This window comes from Psittacula echo (genome assembly GCF_963264785.1).
Source record: "Psittacula echo genome assembly, chromosome: 12".
Taxonomy (NCBI): Eukaryota; Metazoa; Chordata; class Aves; order Psittaciformes; family Psittacidae; genus Psittacula; species Psittacula echo.
In genome coordinates this window covers 13,439,869-13,455,114 of record NC_137747.1, presented here as the reverse complement: position 1 = coordinate 13,455,114, position 15,246 = coordinate 13,439,869, and the positions used below count along the sequence as shown (strand labels likewise).

Sequence of the window (15,246 nt, the reverse complement as noted above, 5' to 3'; positions counted from 1 at the left end):
GCCAGGACTTTGCTCCCTTGTGTCTGTCACAGGGTAACCGGGCCCTTGGCCTCTGCTGCTGTGGAGGGCAAGCTGGGGGCTCTGGGGGTGTCCTGCACAGCCAGGCAGGAGGTAGGGACAAGAGTCCCAGCTCTATGCCCTGGCTTGCTCCAGGCTGCTGGTGGGGTTTGGGAGAAGAGCCCTGTCCACATCCTTCCCCACCAGCCCACTTCAGCCCCCTCAGCAGTGGGGCACCAGAGCTGAGGCAGGGTACAGAGGGGTGAGGGTGTCACAGAATGAATTCGGGTGGGAAGGACCTTTAAGCTCATCCAGTCCAACCCTTACCCCAGCACTGCCAGGGCCACCACTAACCCACGGCACTGAGGGCCTCGGCTACACAGTGTGTGAACGCTTCCAGGAAGAGTGATTTCATCACTGCCCTGAGCAGCCTCACCAAAACCATTACTCCTGGGGAGAACATGAAAAACCCCAACTACAGGCCTGCAAAGGGCCTGCAAAGAAAGACATGGCCACTTGGTTCTTTAAAATAGATTTCTTTAATGGTTTCCATTCAATACGTTAGTTTGCAGTTAGTGACTTGGCATTAATCTGGGCAGCACAAACCTTAGCAATTCATGGGGACAGTGCAGGCTTCCAGCAGTACTTGTTAGGGACAGGGGGTCCCACCTCCATCCCAGGGTCCGGCGCTCTGCCTGGCACCATGCAGGATGCCTCCTCCCCATGCTCTCCATAAGACAATACAAGGATGAAGGAGAGAGACAATCCCTCTCAAAATGAGATGTTGGGGCATCTGCATGGACAGATGAGCTCACAGATATGTGACACCCAGTTATAATGGGCCTGTTCCCCTCTGCACACTCATGCCCTGACCCCCAGCGTGTTCCCTCCTTGGAGGAGCTGCTGTGGGTTCCTTTTCCTTCGCTGCTGATGGCCAACTTGGGCTCCTGCAACAGCCTAAATGCCAAGGCAAAGCCAAGCTGCCTCTAGGATGTGTGGACCCCACAATCACTGGGGCCTTGAGTGGTCAAAGGGAGTTCAGTTCAGCCACACAGCCAGACAGCAAGGCTAGACGGAGCTTGGTCCCTCTGTTACATCAATCCAGATGTGAATGAGACTCTGGAGGCTTAGAGCAGCAATCACTGGATGCACCAATAAAAGGCATCCCTTACATTAAAAGCCTTTTTAATTTGAAGCATTTATTTTACGTGTACATCTATTACAGTTAAGAAGAAGCAAAGATACACCAAAGCCACAAGTACCCAAGAACAAAAAGAGTACAGAGGAGAAAGAAATTACCTCAGAGGGGGGAAGGGGCAGGGATGGGGGGGACCTGATGCTGCAGCTCTGTAGAGTGAGGAACCAGGGTAGGGGCTGCCCAAGGCATTCAGCCCCCAAGGTGGGACACAAGGATCCCGGGAGCTACTGCATGAATCCAGGTTAATGCACAAGCTCAGCAGCTCTGACCCCCCTGCAAGCAAAGTACTAACTGCAAGTCCAGAGCAGGACACAGAGGAGAGAGGTGGACAGGGAGAGCAAGCCCTGCATGGGGGGAGTTGGAGCCTTGCTGCTCACCCAGGCCCCAGCACAGGGACCCTCAGAGTGGGCTGCATTCTGCTGGCAGTGATGAGACACAATGCTTCAACCCTGGGACATCCTTTCCCCAGTACCTCCCAGAGCCAGGACAGAGCTGAAGCCAAGTCACTTCATCAAATCAGAAAAGAAGTGTTTCAAAGAAAACAGGTTTCCTTCAGCTGGAGCTGCAAGACACAGTTTTTGACTCAAATGCAGTGGCTCAGGAGTTCAGGTTGTTTTCTCATTCCTGGGAATCTGCCTTGGAGCAACACAATTACCACTGGTGAGGAGGCAGGGCAGATGCAGGTTTGGCAATCAGGACTGCCAAATGCCAATTCCCCCTTTTCCAACATATCCCACAACGTTCCTTTCAACCAGGAGGGTTTATTCCCAGCATTTAACACATTCTGATTAGATCCAAGGAAAACAACTGACGTCTCCAGTAAATATTGCACTTCAATATTAGTGTGTGGGTTTTGCTTAAGGACTGAAAGCAGAGACTGACATAAGACTTCAGGCATGGCAGGTCAGCATCAAAAGCAATGGTCCTGAAGAGGATTTTAAAACCACGTTAGTTCCCCAAGAAGGGACAAGCTGCAAGTTTACCAAAATTAGTACATTTTAATGCTCTGTAAAAGAGCCAACCCCTGCTGCAACTGCCCAGTGCTGAGATGCCTCTGGTCGGCACAGCACTGTAACACCTTCAGGTAGGAAGCGGAAGACAGCAGGAGCAGAGGTTCTCTCCTAATGCACAGATTCAGTACCAAATGATCCAAAAGGAGCAGGTAAAGAGGTGATTGGAGCTGGGGCTCTCAGGAATTAAAAGCACACATGCGCACACACGCACACATACACACACTCACACTCTAACCAACCCTGAACCCCTGGTTCCAAACCCCAACAGAAGAGCTGCACCCAAGGATGCCCTTGTGGTGGCTCTGCATGTGGCTGGTGGGTAGGTCCCGGTCACACTGGCTCCTTGGACCTCACATCTGGAGGACAGTTCTGTGCTTTTTGACTTGCTCATTCTGGAAGAGCCACAACTCAACTGGCACATAGAGAGCATCCTCATGGGTCTGCAAAGAACGATCTCTGACCAGCCACGCTAGGCTGGGAAGAGAGAAAAGAAAGAGGCTGGTTTTTGCAGGTAATGGTTTTTATCCCAGAACAGCTGGAAGATACATCCCTGAATGTGTTGCCCAGAGAGCTCTCAGAGTCTCATCTGTTAGAGATCAGAGATGGGGATGGGGGGGGAGTGGGGTAGGGACAATGCTCCACGGTTCCAAGCCGTGCACACACACACACTCCACAGCATATCCCTGAAATCCACGGGCTGTGAGGGACCCTCCAAGTGCTGTCCATCAGAAGCCGGAGTGAAGAGTTACTCCTCAGCAAAGTCTCTGTCAACGTCCATATACGCCTCGTCGATGTAGCTAACTATGGCACAGGGGGATGTCCGGTCTGGACTGAGCAGTATAGATACAGTCTCTTTCCAGTAGGCAAAACTAATACATGAGCTCTGTGGGAAGAGATGAAGAGGTTGGTTAGTGAGGTTCACAGGCACTGACATGCAGCAGAAGGCACATCCCAAAGGCATTCAGTGGACAGAACTGAAAATTGCTTCTTATTCAGCCTGATTTGCCCAGCCCCACACCTCTGGGTCACTGTTCAGCCCCTCCTTGCCAGGGCAGCGAGCAGAAGGGGTGGGAAGAAGCTCCTCTTCAGGTACCTCATCTATAGGAGACTGCCAGCACATCACTCATGACAGCCATATGGCTGTGTTCTGCAGTTACACACGCACCAAAGGGCTTTCTTAAACACATTAAAATCTGTTAAAGCTGGCACTCAATCACTGAAAAGTCAAGGAAGGAACCTGTGCAACCTCCCTTCAGCCTTCTAGGGCATATACAAGGGAGCTGTCTTCTCATCACAGGTCATTTCTTCCACTTCTAAGTGCCCAAGACAGACCAGCTCAAGCGGAAAAGAGTGGGCTGCTTTCCTTGTATTGCATGTCCCTTCTATGCTCCCTTGTAAACAGGGCAGCTGCCTTGTATTGGAGCAGCTACACCAGACTGTTTTCCTGCACTATGCCACACCAGAAGAGAGGGGACAGTCCTGTTAAGGTGCTAACTAATGTGAAAGGTGGATCCTGTCCTGCCTTCACACCCCTGTGCAGGGCTGTTCACCTCACCAGCCCTGCCCCTCAAACCCACTCAGCACTGGCAAAGTCTCCCTGTGTGCCAGAGCAAGACCTAAGGGCCTACTTGCACGAAAACCCAGCATCTACCTTGTGGGGTCTGACTGCTTGCCGAAGGGACCTGACTGCGAAGATGGTGTGAAAAGCACTACACAAAGTTACACTCTGGAGCACAGCTTGCTCCTTTCTTGCCCTTCACAACCTCTCACTTTCCATTTTTGCCAGGTGACTAGCAGACAGAAACTGCTATGACTGATTCTTGCTACGCTAAGAGGCTCACATACATTTTCTAAGCAGGTGCTGTCTTTATCCTTGTTGAGGTAATGCTGCTGCCAGAATCGCAGGAGACTGTGGAAGTTGTTCAGGATGAAGCCTGGGTATTTTTCTGTGTATTCCATCTGTTGCAAAGTGTGCAGATAAAAAGGCAGCTTTTCTTTCCTTCGGGCCAGCATTAGGATAACTAAACTTGTGTTCAAGCAACTGACATTTTCCTAAAGGTAAAAATGACACAGTAGTTGAGACAAGAAAATCCAAAACCAACCATAAACCCCCCTGAGGTATCAGCTGTACATATCCTTACAAATCATGCTTATGGTAAGCAAGAGGAGCTGCTGTGTGTATCAAGAAGGGACATGCATCTCCTCAAGAGAAGGCAGGTTCCTCCCTACTCCCATCCCAGTTCACCACTACACAATATCAGCAATCTGCAAAGTTACTGTCAGCTCTTTACCTGTGTAAGTGTCTGTACATGAATAATATTAATGAGACGGAAAAGAAAGGACATTCTCATGGACATCTGGGACATATATGACAACAGGCGGCACTCTGACAGGACTTCTGCAACTGCAGCAAGAAGAAAGAGACAGTCATCAGGTGCTTAAAGTTCAGGCAGGTTGGTCCAAGCAACACGGCAGTTAGGGCTGGTGCTCAGAGTGTAGCAACAAACATGCAGAGTGGTGCTTCTCAGTCTAAAATGAAAGTTTTCAAACCCCGGACTTTAAATAACCACTGCCACTACCAAACACCTCCAAACACCACTTCTTATTCAAGGACCTGTAGGGACAGGCCAAGGGGAATGGCTTTAACCTGCCAGAGGGGAGATTGAAATGAGCTCTAACGCAGAAGCTGTTCCCTGTGAGGGTGCTGAGGCGCTGGCACAGGGTGCCCAGAGAAGCTGTGGCTGCCCCATCCCTGGCAGTGTTCAAGGCCAGGTTGGACACAGGGGCTTGGAGCAAGCTGCTCCAGTGGAAGGTGTCCCTGCCCGTGGCAGGGGTTGGAACTGGATGAGCTTTAAGGTCCCTTCCAACACAAACCAGGCTGGGATTCTATGATTCTTTACCTTTAGCATCAGACTGATTCTCAAATCGGTCCAGGGACAGGGTAATGCAGCGAACAAGCATGTTTGAGTCGACCAGTGAACTGTTGATCTGATTTAAAAATATCTGGAACTAAAGAGAAATATTTTTTAGTATTGCATTAAAAAAAACCCAACAAAACCACCATCCTACACGCACACCCATAGAGGAGGTCTGAGAACAGCATTTACTCTGTGGCAGAAGGGGAACAGGTCAGTTAGGAAAACCAACAAACAGGATTTGGCAAGTAGAGCAACATTAAGTGTTCTCCAGGTGTTTAACACTGAAATAGAACAGTTCTTGAAGGATACTGGAGAAACCACCCTAAGTTCTGAGCACAAGTACCCAAAACGTGCATTTCAATGTAAGGCTTCAGACATGGACAATTTCCCCTTCCCTTCAGAAAGAAGAGGTCAGTTCTGAATGCCCAAATGCTCAGGGTCATTTCCTTTTTTGTTATCCTCAACAAGAGGAGATCCATACTCCACGGCTTGCCTCATCCAGCCCAAGCCAACTCCAGCACTGAAGGCTGGCCAAAGGATGTCTACAGCAAGTACCTTAAAAACACTATGGCAAAGAAAAATGCCAAAGTCCTGGCACCACTCAAATCTCTTTTGAAGCTGGGTCACTTCAATGAAGCCAAGATTTCATACACTGTTGGTTTTGAAAGAGGGAAATGAGTCAGCATAGCTGCTGGGCTCTCTAGCTCCTCCAGCTCCATGTTTTCCTACACTTACTCTGTACAAGCAGACAGTGCTAGGGAGGAATAACATGGAGAAATATAGAATGACAATTAAAGAAATTATAGCTTGATAAATAGGAAGCACACACAAAGTGTAAGGACAGATTCTCTAGAAGGATTGCATTCATTTACCAGAAAACCACCTGAAATTAAATACATCTTTCTTTTAAATGCACCTCTTCTTCTATCCTCCCTGGTCCTTCAGACTTAACAGCAACCAGAGAAACATTTCAGTAACAGAAGCAAGAGTATGAGGTGATTCAAAGCCTATCCAACAGCTGATGTTACACGCACAAAGTGCACAAGAGCATGCAACCACTCTGCATAGAGTTGCCCATTCCTGATCTACATATACAACTAAGTTTTATAGGTAATTACATCAGCCTTGTATGTAATTGCCTGTAAACTCACATAACACCAATATATGTCTTTCTACAGCATCAAATATTGAGTATTTAAAGTCATCTCCATGAAGAACCCTTAAAGCTCCAGTAAAACATTTTTTTGAGCCTGTCTCAGCGCCCACAACTATCAACTTAACCCAAACCCCACTGACTTCACAGAAAATGTTCTACCATAAACCCTGACCTTAGCCCTGCCTGATCATGCAACAGGGCAGAACTTTCTGAGCAGCCCACTGCCTGCTGACTCACAAAGAACTGGGACACTTCTGAGAACATGAGTGCATGCAGCCACATACATGCTTGTGAAGAGTCTTTGGCACCTCACTCCTTAGCATTAATTGTGCACCAAGCTCAACAATCACGCCAAAATCAAATGCATCTGAGCTTTAGTGCTATGTTTGGCTGTATTGTAATGTGTGTAATATGACCCACTTGGCACAGCTTCTGCAAGTATTTACCTTCTCATCTGTGTTGATGTACTTGTTGAACCTCTTGAATGCATCAATATTGAATTTCATCAGTTCTCCCAGAAGGTCAAAGTAACTCTGAAGCACATCTCGTGATTTGCACTCACTATCAACAATGCAGTAGAGAATATGCTGGCATGGGAGGAAAACATGTTATTGCCACAGTTTAGCCCAAGCCAGCAGTACAGCACAGACTCTGATGTAACCACTAAAACAGCTATCTCCAGGTTTAGTTCTGAGAAGACAGAACTAAAGACTACAATGCAGATGAGAGTTCTGTTAAATTAATCCCAGTGATTAACTTAAACAGGGGAAGTTCAGGTTAGATATAACAAAGAAGTTCTTTACTGTGAGGGTGCTGAGGCGCTGGCACAAGTTTCCCAAAGCAGTGGTAAATGCTCCATCCCTGTCAGTGTTCAAGGCCAGGCTGGACAGAGCCTTGGGCGACATGGTCTAGTGTGAGGTGTCTTTGCCCATGGCAGGGGGTTGGATCTGGATGATCTTTGGTCCTTTCCAACCCAAACCATTCTATAATACAATATACTTCATTACCTCCAGGAGTCCTCTCTTCAGCAGGAAGATCTGGTCTGCATAGGAGGTGGTGCCCCGCAGAAAACTTTCAACTGCCCTCGCTTGCCAAAACCTGAGAGAAAGAAGAAACGAGGTTTTCATTTCAAAGCAAGGGGAGTATTTATCACAACTACTGTTTAAATCAAATTTCCTGAGCTGTTTCATTCCAATCTAAAGCTGGAGTCAGTCCTGTTGATCCTGCAGAAAGTCGCTGTGCTGCGTGTGAGGTCCAACACAAGCTCTGGCATTCTCCTTCACCTGCACTACCACAGTAGACAAGTGCAACGAAGCCAGATCTTTTCATATGTTATCATTTTCAATAGCTATAACCTGCATGAAAACAAACTGACTTCCCAGTCAACTCAAAAGAGCTCCAGCACAAGTGAACCCACCTGAAGGAGGATTCAGCCGGTTCCTTCTTCATGACCTGAAGCAGTCTGGTCAACAAACCCCTTTTCCCATCGCAGACAAGACTCCTAGAGCACATGAGGAAATCACAGCATGAGTGGAAGGGCTGGCAAGCTCTGTACCTTGTAGAACACTTAATCCAGTCCCTTCTCCAGAGCTTTTAATAATCAAAATCCCAGTTTTAAATATGCAGTACAAATATTCATTGCTAGTTCTACCAATGGAAGAACTCTCCTCACTGTCTTTGATGAACATCTGCAATAAAACGCTGCAACATGACCATTATATGATCTCATGTATCAGGAAAATCAACATGGAAACAAAATGCTAAGGGTGAAAAAGATACCAAGTTTAGGTCAGAAACTGAACAATGCCGCCTGTCAGGCGACACAAGCCACCCTGCAGAGGCAGAATGAAGCATTTCAAGCTGCACCCTCCTACTCAAAATGCCCCCGGATGCAGGTTCAGCAGGTTAACTGCCATGTACCGGATCAGTACCCTTGCTGGGCAGTCAAGAGCCAGCTGACAAAGCCCTTGTGGGAAGCGGCTGTTTTGCAGTGTGAGTCTGTTCTCACTAGCACTTGAGAGAGATGAGAAACTCTGCAGATTGGAAAAAGCTGTTCACACCCCTTGATCCATCTCCTTTAGTGTGCTCCTAACTGGGTGAATTCTTCCTCCTAAATACTCACTCCTTTCTGACCAAAGCCAGAAGGGTACCTGTGCTTAGACAGGAAGGATCTGAGTAATACAGACACCATTTCTTCCCAATTAGGCACAGTATTATAATAATTTTAATCTAGGAATCCTCTTAGAGAATTCCCTTTAGAAGTGAGGTAAATCTGCTCTGGGAGCCCAGGGCCTGGCTCATACTCTGGGAGTATCCTGACAATTGGATTCTGCAAATATTTCACCTTGGGAGGTTTGTGCATCAGAATCATGTATTGAAGAGCTTATTAAATCAAAATAGTCAATCTAACAGGTACTCAAATCTAACACTAGAGATTCATAAGTGGTTTACCATGTTAATCTAATTTAGCTTATTCTAGTTATTAGCTGCTCTTAAAATAAAGCCTCCGAGTAGACACACATAGATCTGTTTGTGCAGACTGGAAATGGACGTTGTGTGTGCACAGCCTGCTCCTAACTAAATCTCTAACTAAAATTTATTAGTAGCAGCAACTCATGCATTGGGGGGATGCCAGTTTACTCACCAGGTCTGTCTGTAGTGCCCATAGTGAGAAGGGCCAGACAAACAGGCCTTTGGAAAGCACATCATGACGAAGTCTGGCCCATGAAGTCAAACTCCCGCTTTCAGGTTGCTTTTATTTTATAAAGAGCCTTACTCTGAGCACAAGCACATTTTACCTTTGCTAAAGACCACGAATATCATATAAACCCAGCCACTTCCTGCTGTAACACTGGAACTGAAGCAAGTGTCTAGGACAGAAGGACCTCAAATAAACCTGGTGACATCAAACTTCCAATGTAAGTGCTTGCAAAACTCTAGAAGCTGCTGCAATAAATCCTTTATCCCTACTCACCTGTCTGTGTTGACAACTGCATCAACTTCAGGGATGTTGGCTTTATGGGAGATTGCACTCAGCTCATTGAGCTCTTGGCTGTTTAAAAGCAGATACTTGTTCCTACAGCAAGACATTTGGGGAGTCGGGAAGAAAATGCAATGAATTCAAGAGGCAAATGTGCAATCCCATGAAGAGTAAAGCTACACACATACGAGGGCTGCAGGACCAGGCAAGCAGCTTCCACCTCTCTGACTCTGCTCCCCTCACCACAGCGCACTTCCAAGGCAAGCCAGCTACCTGCTGTGCTCTGAGCCTCCTCCCAGACCACCAAATGCCAGTTTCAACACTGACCACCTTGGAGATGGTGGTTCTTTGCTGTTCAGGATCTTATGGTTTGGTTTTTAAAATCTCAGCAACATTTCGCTGAATTTCAGAAGACTTAAATCAACTTTTTCCACAGCTTCCTACAGTTTCTCTCTGCCCTATAGTGACCATGCTCTTTGTCAGTAGTAAATCTGTTACAAAGTAGACACTGCAAGAAAAGTCCTCAGTCATCCTGGTATTTTACTACGCTGAGCAAACTGTTTACTCTGGAAAGATTAAAACAATTCATGAAACGTAGAAAATAGAAGAGGAATTGATACAAACCCCAGGAATTTGCATGGAATTCATTATCAAATACTAAACTTTTCCTAATGAAAGTCAATTAATTTATCTGTAAAGTAAATTAAATACAGAACAAGACTGACAGAATAGAAATGCAATCCAGAGGGTCCCTTTGAGAGACTCCTTGCTCATGCCAGTGTGTGCCCTTAGAGCCCTCCAAAGTGCTCAGAATCAACTGCAAAGTTGTATTTTCAGGAGCCCTAAAGGAGCACAGGATGCAGTGACGAGTGTGAAGATGTGCAAAGAGAACCTATCCATCATACATAGCAACTACACAGAAGATAAACTGTTAGACCAGAAAGGTGATGGGGATGCCTTCTTGCTTCAAACACTGGCTTCCAGATAAGTGCCCACTGAGGCTGTCACATGGAGCTTCTTTTGATCTGGATCAACAGGTTTCTGTAATGAAAATACAGCCTCTCTCCCCAGACAATAAACAGTCCCACAAGTGTGGGTTTATACAGTCTTATTGAATATCAGCACAGAAGTACTTGCTGTCATCTTGTCCTCAGCTAACTCAGCGTATCTGTGAGTCCATGTAACTATTTATTTAAAACCCCAAACCTGATTCCACACATTCTACTTGCTCAAATGTTACAGCTAAAAGCTCTGTTCAAACAAGCCTGAGATCTTTGTAGTGGTCACTCAAGGGGGAATATCATCTAAAGAGATTTTATTGGAAAACCTGGAGCGATTCCTGGGCAAACAATGTCTTGCATGAAGGATTTACTATAGGTCGGCCATACCCTTCTGCTTAGAGTATGTCCAGCAGCTCCTCAGTCTTAAAGCTAACCCTGCACAATCAAAAAGGTTGATATTTCCATTCAGTACTAGATCAAACCTACACACAGTTATCACTGGCTGCACATCTGAGCAGCTAGGCAAGCAGTGCCGTATACCTCAAAGGCAGATGTTTGTAAGCAACAGAACACCACCTTGCAGGACTGAATTAGAGCAACAGGACACTGTACTGCAAGATATAATTTACGTGTCAGAACAGAGCAATAAGTAGCTCCATAGCAGCAGTACAGCATTTACAGATCACTATTCCAGCAGACTCAACCTTTGCAAGTTTGCCTTTTGAAGGTAAACAGAAGCTTTCTTCCTATTTCCAACCTAGCTTCCCAATGGCTAGCTGACAGATAATTGTTCCCTTAACATTTTTCCATCCAGTTTCATCAGGTCTTCTCTGTTGCTGGCATTCAGGCAGCAATCATGTCTTCCCAGCCTTTTAAAAAGGCAAAGGAGTCTTGATTAACCTCTGTAGAGGTTGCCTTTCACCTTGATCTTCCAACCTGAACATGTCCTTACAGGGTATATGCGCTTTTGTGAGCACACTGGCTCACTACCAACTTTCAGAGAAAAGACAGATAAAGAGCAGCATGAAAGCTGCCTCCTTATTCCCTCAGCTAGAAAGTGCTCACTCATCATATAAACTTTTCAGTTCGTTGCAACACAAAGCAAAACGGGCTATTTTAAATCATCAACAGACATGTCAAGACGTGCCCACTGCAGAGCATGTCCCTAACCACTTCACAGCAGGAGCTAAAAGGCACATGAACAGTGAATCAAGTTTAAGGACAGTACAATGTTCCATTCACATGGATCCTGCACCATGCTTGGGACACCCACTGTAACTGCAACCAAACACACCGAGCCTCAGTCTCCCACAGCTTTCCATACTCACTCATGGTGATCACTAAAGCTCTGAAGAAGCCTCAAGAACTGGATCTTTAAAGTAATGTCCTAAAAAGAGACAAGAAAGGTCAACAGATTTTGCTTTATTTGTGGATATCATTAGTTGCCAAAGCTGACATGAAACAGCTGAACTGAAAACCTATCCAAACCAAACACATCTGGACAGCAGAGCAAGTGACTTGCACAAATGGAGAAGGCTGCACTTTGCAGGCTTCCCAAAATAGAACAGAAGTGGAGACTGCCCCGAAGCCTGTGCATGTAATGGTTAATAACTTTCCACTCCCCCCAAAAGACCTGACTGTGATCCATTTGTGTTCTGTGCCTCTCCTTGCTAGACCCACTAGCTATCATGTCCTTAAGTTTGGTCATCTTCCACCTTTGGCCTCCAAGGACCACGGAACCCTTTCCCAGTTCCCAAACTAAGAGAGTGGAGAGGCTAAATTGCCAGCAGGAACCAAAGATAAAGACTTAAGCAGTAATTCACCAGAAAAACGTGAATGCACATCTCTCTTTCTTATCCAAGCACCCAGTTACTCAATACAACCACCCAGAATTAAATGATAGGATAAAAATCCAAGATAACATTTAAGAAGTTACTCACTGGGCTACAATCACAATTCTGGTTGTGTCCATGCAGAACCAGGGCTGATGCCGAATGCTTTCTCCAGATCAGTTTGTCAAACAAGTTATTGAGGCCAGGAATCAGTTTGAACTCCGCTATCATTTTATGAACCTGGAAAGCAAGAGAAGCACATATCCAATCTGGACAGAACAGTCTGGTAAACAGATGGGCACAATTATGTCATCCTCTGACAACAGAAACAGTGAATTCCTTTAGCAAACAGCATGTGTTTGTGGTTACATGCACACTGACTATGGGCTATCACTACAGCAGTTTCCATTTGGTAGAGATGGATAAAAAACAGACATTTTGGGAGAACGCTGTTAGCCACTGCTTCAGTTAACCCCCCTGCCTCTGGAAGCACAGGTTTTCATGCCCATCTATATAGAAATCACATTCCTGCTGCTGGACATCTCTGAATATTACACCTGAAGAAGCATGCAGCTCCTTCCCACCTCATCCACACCACCCTGACAGGCTGCAAAGCTTGGAGTCCTTTGGTGCTCCCTCACTTTAAAATGCTCTCAGACACTTTGGTCTAGTCACAAGCCTCCAACAACAGCAGCTCTGAGCAATCTCTCTGAACAAAGCACTCCCTGTAGTCCCTCAGTGGCCAGAATGGCACAAGCACAACAGATGAAACCAAGTGTATGAGCTGCTTGCAAGAGCCTCAGTCCCTCACTAAAGCAGGAGCTCTCTGTGCCCATCATTTTAACTCCTGAATATGCTCTTTTCCACCCAGAGCATAACCTGCTTATTTCAAATGACTCCTCCCTAATCTCAGATGTGTTCAGTTTATTTAACTCCCAAGTTCTCACCTGATAGATGGCTGCATGTCAAAGCTCCTGAGTCACAGCCACTGCCTTTGGATCATGCTCTCCTCTCAGACCCCAAACTCCTCAGCCCAGGGATGCCAAGACAATCCCTGCTCTATATTCATTCTTCAACCTCCTGTGAGCTTTTCCTGTTGCTGCCCAGCTTCACATGAGTTGCTCTATTTCTTTCTCACCACTAACACTAGTATGAGCTTCTGCTGCATGCAGTTGGGCTCCCTGTAGCAGGAACAAGTAACTCAGCTGACCGCCTTTCATCACAATACATATACCTCCTTATACATATATAAGGAGAGTAATTTAGAGTGTGCCCATAGTAAGAAGGAAGCAAAAGCACAGATCAGCAGTGAAACACCACTTATCCCCAAGAGCATGATCATCCCTAACACACAACAGGTACGAGCCAGGACACTGCTACCTCAGCTGCTGATTCATGCACATTAGCCAGTAGTCAGGTTTAAACCAAGGATTTAGAGTAACCATCCAGCAACAGGTTGAGTTTGTCAGGAAGCAGCATCATGCGTCAAGCGAATGCCAGACCATTATGTTGATTATCACAGTGGACTGAGGCAGGTTTGTGATGTCCAGTAGAAATCCTATGCAAAATTAGTCCAATATAAAACCAGTAAGAACTTCGGCTGCTCAGACTGGATGACTGATAGCACAGATCAGTGCTTTTATTCATTCACAGGAAAAGAGATCTCATCAAGCAACTGAAATGCTTGTCAATGAGAGTGCTGTTGCAGACACTGAGCTTTCTGCTTATTGGAGGCTTTCCACATAGAACAGCTCAGCTCCAGCTCTTCATCCAGCTGCTTCTCAGGAAGGGGAATGGATTCACACTTGGTTCAAAGGCAGTGGATTTTACTGAAAGACCTGGCTCTGGACAAAAAGTGTTTGGGAATGAAGTAACTCAAGTCTTTCAAGAATTCAGTTCCAGTCTTGAACCAGCCCTGTGAAGTGCGCCACCAGCTTTATCCTTAGCCACCTTCCCTGTTTGCATAAGGGCAGAAGTAGCAGAGGAGGAATAAAGAGCTGGTTTTCCCAGGAAACGGAAAAAAAGGTCAAGTTTAAAGCTAGCTATTCCAGCAGCAAAGTGTCCACCTTGTCCCATTTGACAGCACCACCCTAGAAGTGACCCAGGAAGCCAGCCTCTCCATCTCCCTGAACAGGCAGCAGTACGATAAGCACAAGCTACAAGTATTTTCTAGAGTATCTATAAAGCTGCATTCTTGTGGTGAAATCAGGCAGGGATCAGTTATCTGACTCCATACAATGGGAAAAAACCTCCTCCCAACAGATCTATGCTCTGGTGGGTTTATGCCCAGCAGAAACAGTACTTCTAAAAGCAATGAAGTACTTTCAAAAACAGTGAAGTACAACAGGATTATGAGTTTCTTATGGCACTGACTGTGGTTGCTGCAAGAACTGCTAGTTTCTTCTGGTTACTATTATACTGAATCTATTTCTTTTCAGTGCTGACTATCAGAGTTCAAAGTGACCAGGTGAGTTATGTTTGGGACTGTACTACAAAAGCACTTCTATTTCAAATTCAGATTAAGAGATTTAAGAGACTCCACATATTTGTGACTCCTAAACAGCAGGAGGTTACAAGTAAAGAACAAAATACTCAAAGTGTGCTCAAGCAACAGCCCAGCACAGCTATTCTTGCCTAATACAAGAGCCCTTCAACAGCTCAGAACAATCTGATCCTCCCAGTCTCTAGGGCATCCAAATGCCCCTGCTATTCCAAGCTGCTCTGTTGAGCTGAGGCTGCCAGTGCTGGAAATCTGCCAAAACTGCACCAACAGATCGCTTTTCTTTTCCCTTCACAATATGCTTTTGACCAGTTTCTAGCAAAACACAGCCAAGCTGCAGTGACTCGTTCTCCATAAGCCTATGGAAGGCAGGGAACAAGTTATTTTTCATTCTGAAAGCGAGAAATACAAAAGTGAATGAGTGACATTTCTAGGCAGCACCTAGAGCAGACAGCCCTGAAGTGTATCCTCCCAGCTGAGAGTTTAACACCACACTCACACTCAGCTGAGACATGGGAACATACTGCAAAACCACCCAGTCACCCCAGAGGATCTTCCAGAAGTGAAAGCAACCAGGGAAGGTGAAGCAGGAAATGCTCTGAGCAGGTCACCAGTGCACCAAGAAGGGGAAGAACACATAACTGCAGCTCC

At 46.0% G+C, this 15,246-nt stretch overlaps 1 protein-coding gene across 1 annotated transcript in view; it reads right to left on the bottom strand.

Moving 5' to 3' along the window:
• Window positions 1–575: 575 nt before the first annotated feature.
• TRPC4AP (transient receptor potential cation channel subfamily C member 4 associated protein) overlaps window positions 576–15,246 on the bottom strand; it is a 37,875-nt gene continuing 23,204 nt past the window's right edge. The window contains exons 10-19 of the mRNA XM_080628101.1: window positions 12,204–12,335; window positions 11,592–11,650; window positions 9,257–9,358; window positions 7,700–7,783; window positions 7,290–7,380; window positions 6,729–6,869; window positions 5,109–5,217; window positions 4,500–4,612; window positions 4,054–4,260; window positions 576–3,091 (exon numbers count right to left, since the gene is read on the bottom strand). Of these exons, the coding sequence (XP_080484227.1) occupies window positions 2,954–3,091; window positions 4,054–4,260; window positions 4,500–4,612; window positions 5,109–5,217; window positions 6,729–6,869; window positions 7,290–7,380; window positions 7,700–7,783; window positions 9,257–9,358; window positions 11,592–11,650; window positions 12,204–12,335 (1,176 nt within the window). The 3' untranslated portion in view covers window positions 576–2,953. The remainder of the gene's footprint in view (window positions 3,092–4,053; window positions 4,261–4,499; window positions 4,613–5,108; window positions 5,218–6,728; window positions 6,870–7,289; window positions 7,381–7,699; window positions 7,784–9,256; window positions 9,359–11,591; window positions 11,651–12,203; window positions 12,336–15,246) is intronic.